This window comes from Mandrillus leucophaeus, unplaced genomic scaffold, assembly GCF_000951045.1.
Source record: "Mandrillus leucophaeus isolate KB7577 unplaced genomic scaffold, Mleu.le_1.0 Scaffold21, whole genome shotgun sequence".
Classification (NCBI taxonomy): domain Eukaryota; kingdom Metazoa; phylum Chordata; class Mammalia; order Primates; family Cercopithecidae; genus Mandrillus; species Mandrillus leucophaeus.
Genome location: NW_012102143.1, coordinates 4,812,854 through 4,832,994, shown reverse-complemented (window position 1 = coordinate 4,832,994; position 20,141 = coordinate 4,812,854). Strand labels below are relative to the sequence as shown.

General features: G+C 48.7%; 1 protein-coding gene across 2 annotated transcripts in view; it reads right to left on the bottom strand.

The window, feature by feature from the left end:
* AGAP1 (ArfGAP with GTPase domain, ankyrin repeat and PH domain 1) overlaps positions 1-20,141 on the bottom strand; it is a 650,920-nt gene that overhangs the window by 80,317 nt on the left and 550,462 nt on the right. For both annotated transcript variants that reach the window (XM_011980281.1, XM_011980282.1), the window contains 2 exons: positions 11,017-11,171; positions 6,927-7,017 (listed from right to left, as the gene is read on the bottom strand). In XM_011980281.1, coding sequence (XP_011835671.1) covers positions 6,927-7,017; positions 11,017-11,171 — 246 coding nt within the window. The remainder of the gene's footprint in view (positions 1-6,926; positions 7,018-11,016; positions 11,172-20,141) is intronic.

The following is a 20,141-nucleotide window of genomic DNA, read 5'->3' as shown; positions in this document are numbered from 1 at the left end:
AAATGCAAGAAGAGAGGTCTGTGACCTCAGAGAGGTTCTGGCTGGGAAGGAGAAACCTATGCATCAAATGGAGAAAACCCAAGCAGAAGAGAACAGAGAAATGCAGAGACTCAATGCTAAAAAGTGCAGTCAGAACCAATGCGCAGGTGGCATGGGAAGGAAGAGGGCAGCGGGGACAGGAAGGAGGGCAGTGGGGACAGGAAGGAGGGCAGCGGGGACAGGAAGGAGGGCAGCGGGGACAGGAAGGAGGGCAGCGGGGACAGGAAGGAGGGCAGCGGGGACAGGAAGGAGGGCAGTGGGGACAGGAAGGAGGGCAGCAGGGACAGGAAGGATGGCCACCTGGGGGATGCCCTGGCCTGGGGGTGTGGAGGGTGGAGGCATGGCACACAGCTGGCATGGACCCCTTCTCGCCTGTGGCTCTCCCTTTGTGTCTGCACAGCCCACCTCTCCACTGGCCCCCTCTGCTTCTGCACCTCTGGATCACTGACAACCAGGTCTCCATCTCCAAACCATGGATGCAGCACAGCCAAAGTCACCAGCCCCTTCCAGGGCCAAACCCAAAAGACTCCTATGGCTAACATTTCACTTGGCCTCTTGTGGGCTGGTCACTGCCCAACCCCTCCTCACAACACTGACTGCTACTTTTTTTTTGAGATAGGGTCTCTCATGGTGGCACAATCACTGCTCACTGCAGCCTTAAACTCCTGGGCTCCAGTGATCCTCCTGCCTCAGCTTCTCGAGTGGCTGGGACTACAGGTGCATACCACTATGCCTGGCTAACTTTTTACATTTTTTTTTTTTTGCAGAGATGGGGTCTTGCTATGTTGCCTAGGCTGGTCTTGAACCCCTGGGCTCAAGCAATCCTCCTGCCTGGGCCTCCCAAAGTGTTGGGATTATAGGCATAAGTCACTGTGCTGGGCCAGGGCTAACTTCTGATACCTTTTTGGTCAACAACCTCTCTGGACTTTTTTCCCCACTTTCCTGGTTGCTCTGTTGTGATCTCTTTCCCAGCTCTTCCTCCCTGACCTCAGGGCTCCTGTGGGGTCATCTCTTCCAACTCTGTAGTCTCTTTTAGGCCAACCCAACCCATACTTTAATCACCACCCAAGCACTAACACCTCTTCCTGGCTCCCGAATTATCATACACGCAACGACCACGTACATTTCAGTTGGGAGAATCTCCTCGACAACATCCACTCTGCAAATGCATTCTTCTGCCAGGTCCTTCCTGTCTCAGCTATTCAAGTTGGGACCCCAGGGGTCCACCTTGATTCTTCCATCATTCCCACAGCCAATCACAAGGTTCTCAACGTGTCGTAAGTCCAACCCTTTCTTCTTGAACCTATTGCTCCGATGGGCATCCTCACCAGTATCGCAACTGGGGTGCCAGGGGCTCCTGTCTGCGGCCTCGCCCGTCACTTCCCTGCAGACCTCTTCACACAACAGCCAGGGCCCCACTGAACACAGTACTGCTGATCATGTCACACCACCGCTCAAAACCCAGCACCTCTCCTGCTCCCTTATGTCCCCGCATCTGGCCCATCACCAAGTGCTGTGGGGAAGGGTCTCACACACTGTCCCTACTCACATCTGGATCCCTACAGCCACTTGCCTAAACTCTTGCCAGAACCTCTGATTTGGTTCCTATGCCCACCCCACCGCCCTCCATGCCGCTGTGGGTTGCAGACACAGAAGCCACTCATGCTGGCCTCTCGTTCAGACCTTCGTGCACCTGCCTCCTACCTCCCCCAAGCAGTTTCCAGGCTGTCAGGTCCAGATCTGAAGGACGACATGAATGCGTGGGACACGTTCCTGTGCCTGGACTCTGAATTCTGTGAAACCCAAAATGCTGCAGGGGGCGGGCAGTAAAGTGTTCCAGGGCCCTGTGCTCACCACCCTCTGCTTAGAGACACGGAAGGCTGGGGCTGACTGAGGGGAGAACCTCGCCTCTGCTCCAGCAGAGAATGACTCATCAGCAAGGGTTGGTATCTAAGCATCACCATCACAATTTCCTTGAAAGACGTCTTAAGGCCAACTGGGACACTTCGCTGTGTCTCGGCCTGGGTGGAGAACCTCGGCCTGTGGCTGATCCCAGCCTCCTGGCACGGCCTCAGACCTCTGAATTGTCTCCTGCTCCCGACCTGGCTTCAGGCCCCGCTGGTTCCACAGCCCCAGGCCTGCCGTGCCTGCTCTCCAGGCCCCCATACCTGTGTGCGTGCCACCTGCCAGCACTGCCTTTCCACCTTTGTCCTCTGCAAGCCCCTCGCTCTCCGGGCCTCAGCTCCCCTCCTGAGAAATGAGGCTAATAATTCCCATCCTCAAGGGGCTGTCAGAAGGATTAAAAGCTACGAGGCACTTAGAGCAGTGGCTGCCCCATGGGAAGTACAGTGTTAGGTGTTGGCTGTAATTACATCTGTTCCTTCACATATTCAACCAATATTAACACACTGGCTTCTGGGGATACAGCGGTGAAGAAAACGGAGAAAAATCCCTGCCCACAGAAATGTAGGACGTAGATTCTATGGGGACAGACCAACCAGGAAAAAGTAAAAAAAACCAGGCCCAGTACAGTGGCTCCTGCCTATAATCCCAGCACTTTGGGAGGCGAATGGGGGAGGATCGCTGAAGGCCAGGAGTTTAAGAACAGCCTGGGCAGCATAGTGAGACTACTTCTCCACAAAAATTTTAAAAAATCAGCTCGGCATGGTGGCATGCACATGTAGTCACAGCTAATCAGGAGTCTGAGGTGGGAGGATTGCTGGAGCCGAAGAGTTGAAGGCTGCAGTGAGCCATGATTATACTGCTGCAACCAAGGACAGGCCCTGAGAGGCAGCCCGTCTGCTGCACTGCTGCACTCCATCCTGGGCTACAGGGCAAGACCCCATCTCAACCCACTCCTGCCCCCGCCCAAACCAGAAAAGAGCTAAGAAAATTGTACGATACACCAGAGCTAGGAAGTCCCCAGGGCAGGACAGCAGGGAGTAGGGATGTGTGTGTGTGATTTCAAACGGTCAGGGAAGGACTAAGAGGCAACAATGGGACAGAGACCCAACGTTGCGGGACCCGAGGTTCTATTTGTGGGCCAAGCTGAAGATGACAGCCTGGATGTGCTCCTACCATAGGCTGTGGTGAGCTATCTGGTGGTAGCGGTGGGTGCCAGTTCCCTCTTGTGTGTAGGCCTGGAGTCCACAAAGGGAAATAAGGCAGGATTCTAGACATCGGAAAGGCCCAGGAGAGAGGGGCACGTGTGAGGTCCACGCAGCAGGGCGGGAGGGAGCAGCACACGGTCAACTCTGACCAGGGCTTCACGGACGACATGGATGGGCAGACAGAAAGCAGCAGAAACGGTGGGCTGCCTCTCAGGGCCTGCCCATGAAGGTCAGACCTGCTGGTGAGAGCCACTGATGGTCCCAAGCCCTAGGATTCTCAGGGGCCCTCAGGTGTGGACTTCCCTTGGCATGTTCCTGGCAGAAGGCAGGCAACAGGCGCCCTAAACAAAGGCCCCACTGTCCGATGGGCCTGGGACACGCTGGGAGGGGCCGTGCTGAACAGGTATCTTCAGAGCAGGACTCCTCAGAAGCACAGGTGTCCGAAGGCTGCAACTTCCTGAGAGGTGGATGCTGTTAAGAGTTTCCCAAATTCACTGGCTCTCGGAAACCCTTTATAGAGAGGCACTCCCAACGCTCCAGCTCAGCGTCCACTCTGGAAACAGTGCTCTGGGATGTGCCCAGTGCGCAGACAGAGGGGGCTCCTGGCGGTCTAGAGCATTAGGGGGCCAGGGAGCTGTTACCACAGTTTCAAATTCCATGCTGCATGAAAATCCCCAAGCCTCAAAAGATCCTACCACTCAGACACAACTGGTGCTAACCTTTCAGAGTTCAGCCTTACAGATCTTTCCCCGCTAAATACCTGTAAATATTCGTGAGGCTCATCCAGACTCACTGTCATACCCCTTTTTCATTGTACAACACATTATGAAGTTTCTTCATCTCAATTAAGGCCCCCACCCTCCCTTTTTTCCCCTTGAGACGAAGTCTCACTCTGTCGCCCAGGCTGGAGTACAATGACGCGATCTTGGCTCACTGCAACTCCGCCTCTCCAGTTCAAGTGATTCTCCTGCCTCAGCTTCCCAAGTAGCCAGGATTACAGGCATGTGCCACCATGCCTGGTTAATTTTTATATTTTTAGTAGAGATGAGGTTTCACCATGTTGGCCAGGCTGGTCTCGCACTCCTGACCTCAGATGATCCACCCACCTCGGCCTCCCAAAGTGCTGGGATTACAGGTGTGAGCCACCACGCCCAGGCTCAATTAAGTCTTTTCCCATGATTTTTAAAGGTAGAAAAGAGAAGACATCACCATGAACTGCTTTTCCATTGTTAAGACATTTGGGATGCTTCTGATTTTTTCACCATACAAAGCACTGTGATGAACACCTGGAAAGACAGATCTCTGCGCCTGCCTTGCTCCATCCCGTCGGTTTAGTTTCTGGAGTGTACACCTGGAGTCAAGGGCATTCACTCTTCAAAAGCTTTTATATACATTCTCAGAAGGCCCCATGGAGGGGTTTACAGTTCATCATCAGTGTGGGCAGTGTACCTATCCTGGTACTTTCACCAAAATTGGGTATTTTTACTTAACACATCCTTGCCAACGTGCTACATCTTCTGAGCCTTTCCATTCTTCTCAAGGCCCTTGTTCTTGAGAAAATACAGCAGGCTGGCCAACAGCTTGGTTTGAATCCTGCTACGGGACTTGCTATTTCTGTGACCTCAGACAAATGACTTGACCCTTCAGGCTCCTCAATTCCTCCCCTTTAAGTGGGGCCCACAGGGGCAGCAACTGTTAGGGTTGCAGAATGAAAAGACAACGCATGCGAGGGTTTGGCATGGGGCTGACATAGACCACACATTTAGCAAATGCGTGCCTGCTATCGCCTCTTTCTCCTGAATTGTCAAACTCTGCCCTTCCCTTTGTCCCTGTCTATCTGCTCAGGTGGTCTTGCTCAGAACAAACTGGCCCACACCTCCCCTGCACTGGCCTCCCTTTCCCACCCCCATCCGCACTCACATGCACAAGCTCATCTCAGACAGGACCTGCGACCTCCGATTTGCCAGGTATCACGGTCCCCGCAAGCCACAGATGGCTTTCTTTTAAAGCAACCTTCAGATGCACGGTGGAAACAACTGCAGGCATTTTCCTTAATGGATGTTCTAATATTTCTCAGGTTTGTGCTTTTAAAATACCTCTTACTTTTAAAACTTTTTGATAGAAACATACTTCAAATAACTGCTTCTCTCTTCGAACTTCATTTCACCACACGTTTGAAAGTAAAACTTAAAAATTCAAACACAAGGAGGTGCTTTAAAGAAGAACCCCAAGATACTTGGAGAAGAACCCCTTCCCTCAGCCGCAGGACAGACTCCTCCACAGAGGCCGCGGACGGACTTTTGATCTCTCTCCTGCCTGCTACGTTGCTGAGTGCACTCTTGGAGGGGTGCTTCCCTTCCCTTTTGTCTGGAGCAGTCCTGGGCTCCTGTCTCCCTTCCCGGCCGAGCTGACCCCGGCTGGCCTCCTCCCTGCTTTGCCTCTATTCCAGTCTGTTCAAAATGGTCTGGCCAGATTCGTCTCCCCAAGTGGAGCTCAGGGTCCATCTCCTTCCTGCTCTAAAACTCCAATGATGTCCCTCTGCTTACAAATGAAGAACAAAGCTGGAAAGTTTCACTTAGCACTCACACTCCAACTGGCTTCTACCGGTTTTCCAGCCCAAACAGCACCTCTGATCCTACAACCACCCGGAGAAGCTCTCCTCAAGCCACTCACTTTGCTCACAATGATTCCTTTGGCCCCTTCCCTGTACACACCTTGCCCATCTCCAGAGCCCTGCTGACAGACAGCTCCTGCGTGGGTGGCAAGGCTGCTGTGTGCCCCTGATGACTCTCCCCAGCGCTTAGCTCCATGGTCAGCAGGTCGGTGCCTTGTCCAGTGCGTTTCAGGCTTCAGGATGGCAGGACCTACCACGCCATGCACGTTTGACTCCTGGGCAGCACCCAGCCTGGTACCAGCACCTCTTACCTTGTTTGAACTGGACTTCCTTCTCTTCAAAACACTACTTAAAAAAAAAAATTCTGAATGGAAGAAGTTTACTGAATGTCTCCAATACTGTCTCTGGGCTGGGACTGCAACAATGAAAATAAGTCCATACTCTCAATATTATGAACAGCAAAATGACTTTTTCAAAGGGAAAAGAATAGTATGGATTAGACAACAGAAAGCATGAAATAAAACTGGGTTACTCTATGGCACAAAGCAGTACTTACAACTTCTATCCGTTCAATCAGAGGCATTAGTGGGTAATGGATTTAAGACCAAAAAAAAAAAAAAAAAAAAAAAAAAGACATCATTTGATGGTGAAACCCAGAACATATGATTGTGAAATTAAAAAAACAATACCCAGAAATCTCTAGGCAGGAATGAACCAATTATGTTCTATTTTTATGAAAAAAACATCAGTAAGTGGTCACCGATTAATCAGAAAGTAAGCCAGCCACCATGCCTGGCTAATTTTTAATTTTCTGTAGAGATGGGGTCTCCCTGTGTTGCCCAGGCTGGTCTTGAACTCCCGGCCTTCCTAGCCTTGGCACAGGCTGTGGGGCCGAATCCTTCGCACCCCAGGTGTGACTGCTGCTCATCGGATGCCAAAGGCAAGGAAAGACTCAGAGAAACGCACCCCGCAGAAAGGGGCGAGGCCTGTGTGGAAAGTGCTCTGTTAAGGTAAAATCCAAACAAAATATCTCAGTTTCCTAAAAGCAGTTAACTCTTATCTGCCAACAGGACAGATGTGAGTCCCCTGCAACCCGGGCCTAGTGGGACCACGTGGTCTCCAGCTGCAGAGCGCCAGCCCCTGCTGCCACCGCATACACTTACTCTGGGTATCGCAGTCCACACAGTGGGAGTTCCCGCGCATGTTCCGGATCGACTGCAGGGCCATGGCCTCGCTCTGGCTCGTCAGCCGGGACTGGGCACGAGGAAGACACAAATACAAGGAGAAATGCACATCACTGATAACATCGGGGAAAGATCAAACAGATTGGGAGCAAATGTAGGATGAGGGTAATTTCCAAAAAATCACCCGTTTTGATGTCTTTGGGAAAGAGCGTAACTGAAGGAGAAATCATCATGCATGGGGCTGGGGGAGGGAGGAAATGTCACATTTTAACACTCATCAGCTGAGAGGGACTCTGCCAGAAATGAGCAAAGAGGACAGCTCTGGATCATCTGTGAATAAACATGGACCATGGTCACCTGGAGAAGGTAAATGGGTAACCTTCTGGGCAGTAGCCACATGTCTACTTGGTATGAAGAATGAGAAAGAAATAATCCGTTTATAAGCCCAGGGTTAGGGCTTCATCAGCACTGTAAGAATATCTCATGGTTCCTTGTCAGAAAACCCCATCCGTACCACACATCACCCTGGGAGATGCACCTGTCATCTGAAGACCCTCAGTTGTCACAGTGATGAAGCCACTCACCAAGGTGGGGGCAGGGAGAAACATGAGCATAGCTGAGGGTGCTGATTCTTAACCTTACACTTGATGGCTTGCTTTATTTTTGTTTGTTTATTTATTTATTTATTTACTATTATTTAAGCCAGCGTCTCGCTCTGTGGATGAAGCTGGGGTGCAGTGGCGTGATCATAGCTCACTGCAGCCTTGAACTCCTGGGCTCAAGTGATCCTCCTGCCTCAGCCTCCTATAGTGTTGAGATTACAGGTGTGAGCCACTGCACCTAGCTCTATGGTCTTCTTTAAAAAGGATTTAAAAACATACGTGCTCATTGCAGCAAGTTTAGAAAATACAGAGAGGGGAAAAAGAACATAAAGATTTATAAACAATGATATGGCCATCCATAGTTAAGCATTATTAACATTTTGATATCTGTTCTTTCAGCCTGTTGTTTGAACACATCTACATACACATATGTACTTTAAAAAGCCAGCATAATACATATTGCTGCGTAGAAACCTGCCCTTTCCAGCCTAACGGAATCTGTTCATTGCTCAGTGCCATCCCATAGTCTCTGACATCATCATTTTAAATGGCTGCATAGCATTCTACTTAGTGAAGACCTATTTATTAAGTTCTCTTTGGTGGACATTTAAGTCACTTCCAATTTTTCTCTATCATAAACGATGCTGTAAGAACATACGATGGCTAAGTCTTGGTACACATTCATGATTATTTACTAAGAATACATTCCCGGAAGTAGAAGTTCTAAGTAAAAGGATATGTACTGGAGATGTACCTTTTTCCCCGCCTAGAGAGAAGATCTTGCTCTGTTGCCCAGGCTGGAGTACTGCAATCACAGCTCATAGCAGCCTCCATCTCCTGGGCTCAAGTGGTCCTCCCACCTCAGCCTCCTGAGTAGCTGGAACTACAGGTGTGAGCCATGCATCTGGCTACTTTAAAATTTGTAGAGACAGGGGTCTCCCTACGTTGCCCAGGCTGGTCTCAAACTCCTGGCCTCAAGTGATCCCCCGACCTTAGCCTCCCAAAGCACCAGGAGTGCAGGCGTGAACCATCGTGTCTGGCTGCTTTGTAGAGTTTTTAAGGCTTATTTATTAAATATGCATTTAATATTATAGTTAAAGCAAAAATTGATCAATTTCAGAGGACAGTTACAATAAGCTTGATTTTTGTGTAAGAATTCTTCATAAATTGAAACATCTCATGTCAAATTGATGTGAAACAATATATTACTTGCTACATAATAATACATTGTAATGTATTAATTACTACTGTCTAATTAGCATCATGTGTTATTGAATTTTAATTCCCTTTGGTTAGATACCCAAGTATTCAAAATATGTTTAAACAGTTTACATTGGCTTCTGGAATGCACATGTATGATCTCACACACACACACACACACACACACGGATGTGCTTCTGTCTCTCTGTGTACATGTATCACTTCTGTGGTTGGTTGGTTTCTCTGTCTGTCTGTCTGTCTAGCTATGCCTATACTTGTATCAGCTCTCAATTATCCACTGGCAGGTAAAACACTATAAAGCTGGTGGTCAACTTGGCCTGTGTTTTTGCCCTCCTGCCACTCCTTGTGGACAGTATTTCCATGTTTTATGCCCTCACACCTGTTCAACCAATGCCCAAGATGACCAGCTGTGAGTCGGCCACCTTTGGTTGCTCAACGCATCCTCCTCCCAAGGGAGCAATTCCCCGGAGCACAGGCGCCTAGTGGGGGCCAAAGGGCAGCATTCTAAAGGCTTACGTGTGCATCGGCTGAGACATGAGCGGGGAGGAGCCTGGCAAGGTGTGGAATGGGAAAGGCTGCCACCATCCCAGATCTTCCTGAATTAGGTCGAGATGGCATGGGCTCAGAGTCTGCTGTGAGAGATTGTGATTCTCCCATGAAGGCGGGAATCTGTGCCTCTCTGTTTGGTAACACATCCTGCCTCCCCGTCTTCCTTAGCACAATGAGCTGCCCATGCTTGGAGGATGCGGCGTGCTGTTGCTCCCCATCGAGGTGGCCCCAAAGCACCCTGTGCTCGTTTCAGGAGGCACATTGCGGATGCATGTGGACGTGACCCAGTAAAGCCAGGGTGTATGGAATGAAAGGCAGTGGTTCTCCCCACCTTGGGTATAAAACATCTTTTAAAAAGGGAAGCAAATTACATTATAATAATAATGACTGTGGTCTGGTTTACCCTGGTTAAAGAGGGTAATAAAATAAGACACTTTATCTTTCTGAAAGACAGACTCTCTTTTCAGTGACAAAGCCGCACATAAATCATTGGCAGAAATTTCTTTAAATGGTTACAAATGAAACTGCAGGTCGCTGGGTAACGTCCTGTCTCTTAGTTTCTAGTTGAACATAGTTTGAAATATCAAAATGCTCTCCAAAAGTCTAAAGCATCCCAACAAAGAGGTTAAAGAGAACCAAACATTAAAACAATGACATGGAAGCAATCCTTGATGGGAAAAAGGACTTTTGTGGAAGGAATATCACTGGGCAGTCGTCTAGAGAATACAGGTTAGGCCAGGTGCAGTAGCTCATGCCTGTAATCCCAGCACTCTGGGCATCTGAGGCAGGTGGATCACTTGAGCCCAAGAGTTTGAGACCAGCCTGGGCAACATGATGAAACCCCACCTCCACAAAGAATATATATTAAATCAATAAATATATAAATAAATAAGCAAGCAAGCCAGGCATGGTGGCACATGCCTGTAGTCCCAGCTACTCAGGAGGCTGAGGTGGGAGGAATGCTTGAGCTTGGAGATTGCAGTGAGCTGGGATTGTGCCACTGTACTCCAGCCTAGGTGACAGACAGACAGACTCTCCAGAGAAAAAAAAGAGAGAAAAAAAATACAGGTTAAAATCTTTTTTCTTTTTTAGCTAAATAACTACAAAAAACCAAATTGCCTCTAATTATTTCTTTAATATAGAAAACAGCTGCAACACCACCTCTGATTATTGAATAAAATACATACCAGGCTTTATCAGTTTAGATAACAGAAACTTTATCTTCCCAAGCTCCCTGCACGCTCATACAGACCCTGTACTTTTCATTTATGTCCCTAACAAGAGACGGTTTTCCAACTTGATGTCAGTTTGAATTCTGGGCATTTATGAGAACAGTGCATCTTTTAAGTCCGTCTCTTTTTTTTTCCTGAGCGTATTCTGTCCAAAACAAAAATAAATGTGGATCCAGAAGCCACAAGAGTCCAAAAGATTCCCTCTGGGATTGGCTGAGAGAGTGAAGATTTAACCTTGGCTCTTCTGCCAGGGAAGCACAGTCAGGCTGGAATACTCACATATGACGGTATAGACACAGGTGTTTCTGATCGTTTTAGTTATTGAGCTTTCTGCTCACAAAGAATAGCTAGCTAGGTCCTGTCATTCACACCGGTCCTCTATTTTCCCCTCCCTGGGGCATTACTTGGGGCCCGCATTCCCCCTGAGCAGCCGCAGCCTTGGTTTTGGGCAGCCTGGAGCCTCACCTTGTTCTTGCTGCTCTCGCACGACTGCAGGCTGGCCAGGATCTGGCTCTCGATGGCTTGGACCCAGGCGTCCCGCTCCTCATACGTCGTGGCTTCAAAGTGCCACGTTTGGCCAGTGAGGGACACAATGATAAACTCAAAGTTTTCTTCTTGTTCTGAAACACAGAGTGTGGGATGAAGAGTTTAGCTTTCATGAGACAGCAGTCCCCCTGCCGGCCCTCTGTCATAGAAGTGCCTCTGGGTTCAGCTGCCCCTGCACGGGCTGGTGGCGCACACGGCACTGGACAACCACGGCAGCAGAGATCTGAATCCATGCACCTCCCAACCCTCCAGATGTGGTTCCTAAGGCCAGCATGGCTTAGCCAGGTTTCAACCAAGGCTCAGGGGACAAGGCCTGATGAAATCGACGAGTGATGTCAGCGTCTCTGTGTGGCGCACACACAAAGCAACTTAGGAGAATAACTATGTAACTCACGGCTGACCATCCTTATCTGTGGGATGAAAATTAAGTTAGGGCCGCTAACCTCCGGATGCAGGGTTAATTTCTACGCAAGCACTCGCATAGATCCACAGACACTCCACGGAAAGAGGAACGTGGGAAGGTTTCTGTTCTTTTATGGCAGAGGACCTGTTACCGTGGGAGAGGCATCAATTCCCGTGTTTCATTTGGCCAGAGTGCGTGGGATCCCGCGCGCCTTAGGAGGATCTCAGCTGAGACAGGCCCCAGACTTGGTAGCCACTCTGGGGCCGTGTCTGGAATGGGAAGAAAGGAACTTGGGGCTACCCCTGCGACCCCACCTGCCACATCTGAGTCTTTGGGCAAGTTCCTTGACTCCTCCGAGGTTCATTTTTTCTAACCCATAAGATGAAGGCAAAGGGCACCAACTGTCTAGTGCTTTCCTGCTAGTTCCATGAAGTGTACAGACCCAGGCGGATGTGGGGCCTGGTCCACGAGAGACACTCCACAGATTCACGTCGGCCTCTGTTCATGATTCCTGTCCCCACTCCCAGCCCCCAAGTCCCTGCCAAGGGAGGAGGCACCACTGGCAAAGAGCATAACTAATTGCAGACAAGCATGAATACTTTTTTTTGAGATGGGGTCCCACTTTGTGGTCCAAGCTGCAGTGCTGTAGTGCGATCACAGCTCACTACATCTTCCACCTCCCAGGTTCAAGCGAGCCTCCTGCCTTTGCCTCCTGAGACCCTAGACTGGTCTCAAACTCCTGACCGCAAGTGATCCTCACTCCTTGGCCTCCCAAAGTGCTGAGTGACAAGTGTGAGCCACTGCATCAGACCCTCATTAAGAAATCTTCAGCTTGGTTTTTAGATGCAACACCTCATTTGACTCAATATTTCCAGGCCCTGGCCTGTGAACTAGCTGCATTAGAATCCGCTGGCAAGCAACTATGATTGGTACTGACTTTCATCTACCTGTCTGCCAACTACTTTACTTATCTCCGTCCCCAGCCTGTGGCCATTGGGCTGGCTCATGTCTACTGCATGGACCTCTGACCTTCCAGACTCTTGGTCCCTGTAGCCCAGCTTCCAAGCACGGCTTACTGCCTTTACCTCGGCTGGCTCTCCCAGGCCCTTCCTGGGACATAGGGACGTGCCACCCCACTCGCCCTTTCCCCACTCCTTTCTGGCTGGGTGGACGTGCAGCCCCTTTGCGGCTGAGAGAGATCCCTTCCACCGGAACAGCCCACTGATGCTGCCAAGCCTCACTCCCAGGGGTGTGGGGACAGCGCCCAGCCAGAGAGGGCCCATGGCCTCCGCCAACCCCTCAAAGGTCTGTGACTCCCCTAGGTGCTGACAGCCACTGCGCCCCGGGCATATTCTGGGGGCTGCAGGAAAGTGCTGTGATGTGGGTGCTGAGTGGAGGTTGGGCCTGAGGCCCTGGCTGGTTAGTCCCCCTTGGGGTGTCGGCACTGAGGCCCACCCCATCTGTGAAAGGGACTGATCTGGGCTGGAGTGGGAGGGGAGAGAAAAGTCTTCAGAGGAAGTCCTCGGCTGGCCCACACGGTATGTGGGTGTCCTTTGTGCTCTCAGTCACCCTGGTTCCTGATTTCTGGAGAGCTGGTGACAAAGGTCAGGATGGGAGGGTCTGGTCGCTCAGGAATTTTATCCCAATCTACTGGGCTCTTGAATTTGAAGAACAAATGATCCCCCCCAACCCCACCACTTGTGTATTGATGCAGATGCAAACACTCCACCTGCTGTGGAAAGGGGGGTGGGGGAGGTAGGTGGGGGTCAGGGTGTCTGCAGGTCATGCCTTCAGTAATGACCTTAAACACTCAGGGACTTGGAGTTTTCATTAAAAAAAAAAAAAATCATTGTAACTGTAAGTTTCACATAGGTTTCACCATGGCTGACTTACAATGATACCGTGCAATTACTGGCTGAGCCACTGCCTCTGTGGGTCTTGGTCCAGCTTCTTGATCTATGGGCTTTTATGTCCTAGTACTATGAATTACAACATTTTCCTTACAGATTCTCATAGGATAGTGCCCCAATTCATGTATTTTATGCAAAACTCTCCTAGTGAACAGATAGGTAAGGTAAGAAAAAACTACGTAACTCACAGTTAGGTCATAAGGAACACTTGGTAATTCATGGGTGGGATGTGACAATTTTTCATTAGGAGATCAACTCAACAGGCTCACACTTTGTTTAATCTGTGAAATTCAAATACACGTATCAAAGCTCCCTCTGATCAGTGTTTATTGGATCTTCTAGTGAAAAAAATTACAACCATTAGCTTCCCGGTTAAATTTCTGCACAACTAGTCCCCTGTAAAGCTTTCCTGTTCAAATGTGTGGCTCTAGCCAGTCATGAGCTACAGTCACTGGAACAAAGGCCAAGAGCTGAACTTGCATTACACTGTACGGGTGCAGGTGTTGGTCACTGTGGTCCTTAGCTGCCCCCCCTCACATGCTAGGCACTGGGCTGGGTGGAAGGGATGCCAGCATGCAGAAGCCTGTGCCCTCTAAATGTCTCTACGTGGGAAGGACAGGCACACACAAGCAGGCAGATGACTGAACACAAAGTGATAAAAACAATGGAAATCTGAAGGAAGTTCCACGGGAACATCTCTATTTTTTGCCTCATCTCAATGCAGTAGCTGCTATCTGGTATCTTGCACTGGAATACTCTCAGTATCTCATGCAAAGACAAAACTTGCAAATTAAATTGCTAAAGCACAGTTTGGCTCTGCCCGATTAATTATGTAAACAAAATTTACCTATGCATGCAAACTCTACTTAGGGGAACAAATATATGTAAGTGTTCACAGGAACATCAGAACCCATTTCGAGCTGATTTCCAAATGTGCTCCCTACAGTGGCTGTTCTACGGCTTCATCACTCACTCTATTTATTTATTTATTTTTCGAGACAGAGTTTTGCTCTTGTCTCCCAGGCTGGAGCGCAATGGCGTGATCTCAGCTCATTGCAACCTCCGCCTCCCGGGTTCAAGAGATTCTCCTGCCTCAGCCTCCTGTGTAGATGGGATTACAGGTGGGTACTACCATACCCAGCGAATTTTATATTTTTAGTAGAGACGGGTTTCTCCATGTTGGCCAGGCTGGTCTTGAACTCCTGACCTCAGGTGATCCGCCCACCTTGGCCTCCCAAAGTGCTGGGATTACAGACATGAGTCACTGCACCTGGCTGAACATTCACTTTAACAATCTATCCCACCACCTGTCTTCTTATACTGGACACAAGTAAGTTCCCTTTTCTAGTATCTTCTATGTCACTCAACATTTCTGTCTCTCCTTTCAGCTCCTGGTCCTTTCTTCCCCTATCTCTCTGTATCATTTACCTGGTCCCCTCATACCTTCTTGTGGACCTGGATTTGGCATGGTTTCCTCACACTCTTGCAAACTTGATGTCCCCCTTCTACAGACCTCCTGACCTCACTTCCTGATCTCACTCCATCCTTGAGAGACATCATCACCTCCTTTCTTCATCCTTCACTTGCACAGTGTGCAAAGCAGACACGTGTATGCATGCATCCAGCTCTTTACCACACTGTCTTTTCTAATAATGCTTCCCCATCATCCACCCGATTGAAACCTCACTTTATAAGACTACAAATCAAGGAACAGCCAGGGGTCATGGGCTGTGCTCAGTCTTCTTTCTCACTGACCCCCCTCTTTTTGGAGCACCTTATGGGGCTGATAGGCACCACCATCTTGTAGTATTTTCCCCCTTGGTCTTCTGAGATGCTTGATCACCCTGAAGACTCACCCAGATGTGAGCAAGGCATTTATCGGGGTGAATGAAAGAGATATGAATAGAGTTACATGGATTCACAACTAAGGGGTACTAAGTAGCATAAACTAGTAGGAGGTCTGCAGTGGTCAACCATGGAACTTTTACCTCTGTTTTGCCTCATTCAATATTCATTATGTTTTATCAGTGACTTGGATAAAGACATATAAAGTCTGCTTACCAAATTTTGAGAGCAAAGAGTTTTGGGGGATAGCAGATAAACTAAGGTTTTATTCCCATCCCCAGGGTCTAAAAAGAAGAGGACCTCTGAGCTGAACTGACAACTCAAATGGTCAAATGCATGACTAGAATTCCTTCCCTTGGACCCCAACAGCAAGAGGGGTTTCGGGGGAAGATTTTGCTTCCCAACTACAAATATGAACAGGCTGAAGGACTGCAGTGAACAGCCAGCCCACAATGGGGCTCCCGATGAAAGTGAAGGCTGTGAGTGTGTCATCCACAATGGTGAGGAGGTGGTCCTGTCTCCATCACTCAGGGTGGTAGCCAGCAGGCACCACAGTGAGAGCCCAATGCCAGGGACTGCTCACTGGGGACTCTGAGCACAGGGGACTTCTGTCTGATGGAAGAGGGATGACACCTGTTCTGGGTGCCCTGGAGTCAACCCAGGACAGAAAAAAATGATGGAGACCCCGCAAGTGGAAGATTCTTTCCCTCTCACAACTATCCATAGATGGAGCTTATGGGTTCTGCTCCCTTGGGAGTTTCAGGCCCTTGAATGTGGCCCTTTCAGAGGGAGACTGGTGGGAATTCAGCATCTCACAGGTGATTGGGAGGGCCCTTGCAACTCTGAGATCCTGTGGGAGTGATGCAAGATAGCTGAGAACTATCTTGCATCTGTGTTCTCAATGCAGGCAGCTTTGAGCAGCTGCAGAGTTCTGTGTTGAGATCTCCAAGGCTGGCTCCAGGCTCCTGGAGAAGGATCTGTGATTAGCTAGCAATGTCTACCCCAGGGCAAGGAGGGGTGCCTGTGGCGTGCCTGCCATCTTCTCACTGTGCAACTATAGTTCTCTTTCCAGCTTTCTGATCACTGCTTCTCTTTCTCCTCCCTGGTTCCTCTGCATGTGGCCTTTAGTGAAGGCAAACTTCAAGTTTAATGTTCCTCCTTCCTCCTCCCTCCTTCTTAAGGGTTCCTTTCCTTCCGAAGCTTAGTCAGTCACTTCCTACAGACATGTACAGTTCATATACACATATATATACATATATACACACACACATATATAACTAATTCATATATCTAATCGGTTTTGGAATTTTAAATGCCTATGGATTGTTTCTCAAATACTTTGTCCTCATATCAAATTTAACATGCATCACATAGATTTGCTAGAATTTTCAAATGCTCCTCTTGGGGTTCTGTATTTCTCTTAATGATTACAATGCTATTCTAATCATAAAATCTCAAAATTACCTGGATTCCTCCCTCTCCCTCTTCCTACTGCCATCTCATCAGTCACAGCCCTGCTTAGCAATATCCGCCAATCTGTACGCTTCCACGTCCTTCTACTTTCAGCCCTTGCCTGACTGTGAAATTGGCTCTGGCCCAGCTTTAATCCTTCTCTGAGTTTACCGTGTAGGAAGTTTGTGCAGTTGCTCCCCTCCCCAACACTTAAGCACTTCTCCCTTGTTCCTGGGGCCTGGCTTCCCTTCCAAGCTGACTGCTTTACAACACAGCAGTCCACAGTGAGGCCTGATCTCCAAGAGGACCCTCCTTCTCCCTCCCCACATCAAATACACAAGCTGAAACTAGAACTGTGAGCCTAAAGTGCTAAAAACCTGCAAAAGTGAAGGCTACCCTGAGAGGCAAACACCTTTGGTAGCACAACAGATAAGGTCCTAAGACAGGAAACATAAACCCAGGGTCCAGCACCCGGCAATCCTGCAAGGACAGGAGCCGGGAAGCCCCAGGTCTCAGAGCTCCCTTGGCTGCTGGTATCTTCTCTACAGGAAAGCTTCCCATGGATGGAGACCAATTACATCTGAACTCAAAACCAGAGGTCACCCAACACACTGCAAACAAGACAGCAGATTTAGATCCAAACCATTACTGATACAGGCCGGGCACAGGGGCTCACGCCTGTAATCCCAGCACTTTGGGAGGCTGAGGCTAGTGGATCACCTAAGGTGTCAGGAGTTCAAGACCAGCCTGGTCAGCATGGTAAAACCCCGTCTCTAGAGACAGATTGCTCTTAAACAAATATTAAGACGGATCACAGACTTGTTAAGAGTAACAGTCAGAGTCGCAAGAGTGTGGAATAATATCCTCAAGGGAAAATAACAGTGTAGACTTGAGACTCAGGAAAATTCTTGAGATTCACTCTGAAGAACAAGAGTGAAATACAGGCCAGGTGCAGGGGATCGCGTCTGCCATCTCAGCACTTTGGGATGTGAGGTGGGAGAATCACTTGAGCCCAGGAGTTCAAGACTGGTCTGGGCAACATAGTGAGACCTCATCTCTACAAAAAATTTGAAAATTAGCCAGGCATGGTGGCTTGCACCTGTAGCCCCAGCTACTTGGGAGGCTGAGGTGGGAGGATCACTTGAGCCTGGGAGATGGAGGCTGCAGTGAGCTGTGATCACACCACTGTACTCCAGCCTGGGTCACAGAGTGAGACCCTATGAACGAAAAATCAGAAAAGAAAAGAGCAGAGAAGAAAAGAAAGGAAGAGAAAAGAAAGGGAAAGAGAAAAGAAAGAGAAAGAACGAAATACAATTTTTCTGCAAAAAACCCCAAAAGTGCTTATTACCAATAGACGTCCACTAGGGAAATTACTAAATGATATATTTCAGGGCCAGGCACAGTGGCTCACGCCTGTAATCCCAACACTTTGGGAGGTCGAGGCAGGTGGATCATCTGAGGTCAGGAGTTCAAGACCTGCCTGGCCAACATAGCGAAACCCTGTCTCTACTAAAAAAAAAAAAAAAAAGGCTGGGCATGGTGGCATGCACCTGTAATACCAGCTACTTGGGAAGCTGAGAAAGGAGAATCACTTGAACGTGGGAGGCGGAAGTTGCAGTGAGCTGAGATCACGCCACTGAACTCCAGCCCGGGTGACAAAGCAAGACTTCATCTCAAAAAAAAAAAAATGTACTTCAGGAAGATCCTAGAAGGCAGGTTTGTGAAAGACGGGTTGATGAGCAAAGGAAGAGATAAATACGTAAAAACAAAAATCTAAACAAAAACAATACCGACTAAAACTGCTAATGACAATGCCTACCATGTGAAAAGTCAAAATGCTGGAGAACGTGAGAGTGGCGGTGAGGACATGGGAGTTAGGATGTCACAGGGGCCTTGAACTGCTGTACTGGGGGAGGTTAAGGACTCACTCCACATGCTGGTAAATTAAGTCTATGTGGTAAACTTCTGCAAGAAAAGAAGTAGAATGTGCAATTTCTCAACCAGAAGAAAGAAAAAAAAATAAATAAAGAGAAAGAAGCATGATTAAAACTTCTTAGCCAACGAGGAATAGAAGAGAACTCCCTTACCTTGGACAGAGACGATCTCTTCCCTAAACCCACAGTGTCACTAATCCTAAGGGTGAGATGTTAGAAACATACCTTTGAACACTCAGTTACAGGATGCTCAAGACAAGGACACCCACCGTAACTGCTTTTTTTTCGTCCCTGCTACCCGGTGTAGCAAGACAAAAATAAGGAAATAAAAGACCGAGAGATTGGAAAGGAAGATAAAGACATTCACAAGGTATATGACTGTCTTCATAGAAAACCCCAAATCACCTACAGATTATTAAAAACCTAACAGCAGTTGGCAAATGGGCAAGATACAAGATGAATACAGAAATATTAATTGCATTTCTGTACACTAGCAAACAAAAATCGTATTTAAGCAGGCCTTCCCAAATAATGAGCATATATTTATATCTGTGAGTAGAAAAGGAGAGACACAAAGACTCGTGAATGAGCTAAATCCTTCCCTAAAAGTAACATAAAGAACCACTTGGCATCCGCAGCCGCTCAGAAGAGGTGGTAAAGAGAAGACTTCACACTTTGCCTGGAGGTGACGGATTAGCCAGAGTCTGAGGGTGGCCTGCTCAGGTTCAGGCCTCCTCTCTTGGAGAATGAAACCCTGGCTAATTGGCTAATTACCATGAAACACCAACAAGGCCCAGCAGAGTAAAGAGGAAACAGACGCAAGACACTCCGGGATCCAGGCTGATGGGCACCAGCTTCAGGTAAAGGCATGGATTAGGAAGGCCAGCCCCATGATAGGCCCTGCTGACCCAGGAAAACACCGCTAAGCTTCGCTTCCCAACTAAGAACCAACTGTGCAACCCTAGGCTCACTTAAGATATTCTTTTTTCGAGGGGGAGTCCTGTGTGATAACTCTAAACCTGGAAAAGCACAGGATTATACAAATAATGAAGAAATGAAGACAAGAATTGCAATCCTCAGGATCAACAGCTTGGTGATAAAGTGTGGTGAGCAGGAAGCTGTGCCATCTCTGTGATCCTTGGGTATGGTCTGTCTCTGACATGTACGAAGCACGCACAAAGGCCCTGTAATCACAGGGCAGGTCTTAACGCCACGCTTTTCCGTGTGAGTAGCAGTTCACCATGCAGTGAATGCAGTGAGATGCCGATGAACAGCTCTTTGGGGTTTCCGTTCTGTTTTGACTGGATGGTTCAGCCTATACCTGGAGAAGCAGAAGATGGCCCCCTCTGTCTCGTCAACGCAGGGTCCAGCACCAGCTCCCAAATCAAGAGGCAATGGTGCTGTGACCCTGGGCTGGCCTCTCCCAGGCAGGGTGTGCTGATAGGGACCGGGGCTGAACTGTGTTGCAAACGTCTGGGACACCTGGAGGGGAGAGGCTCA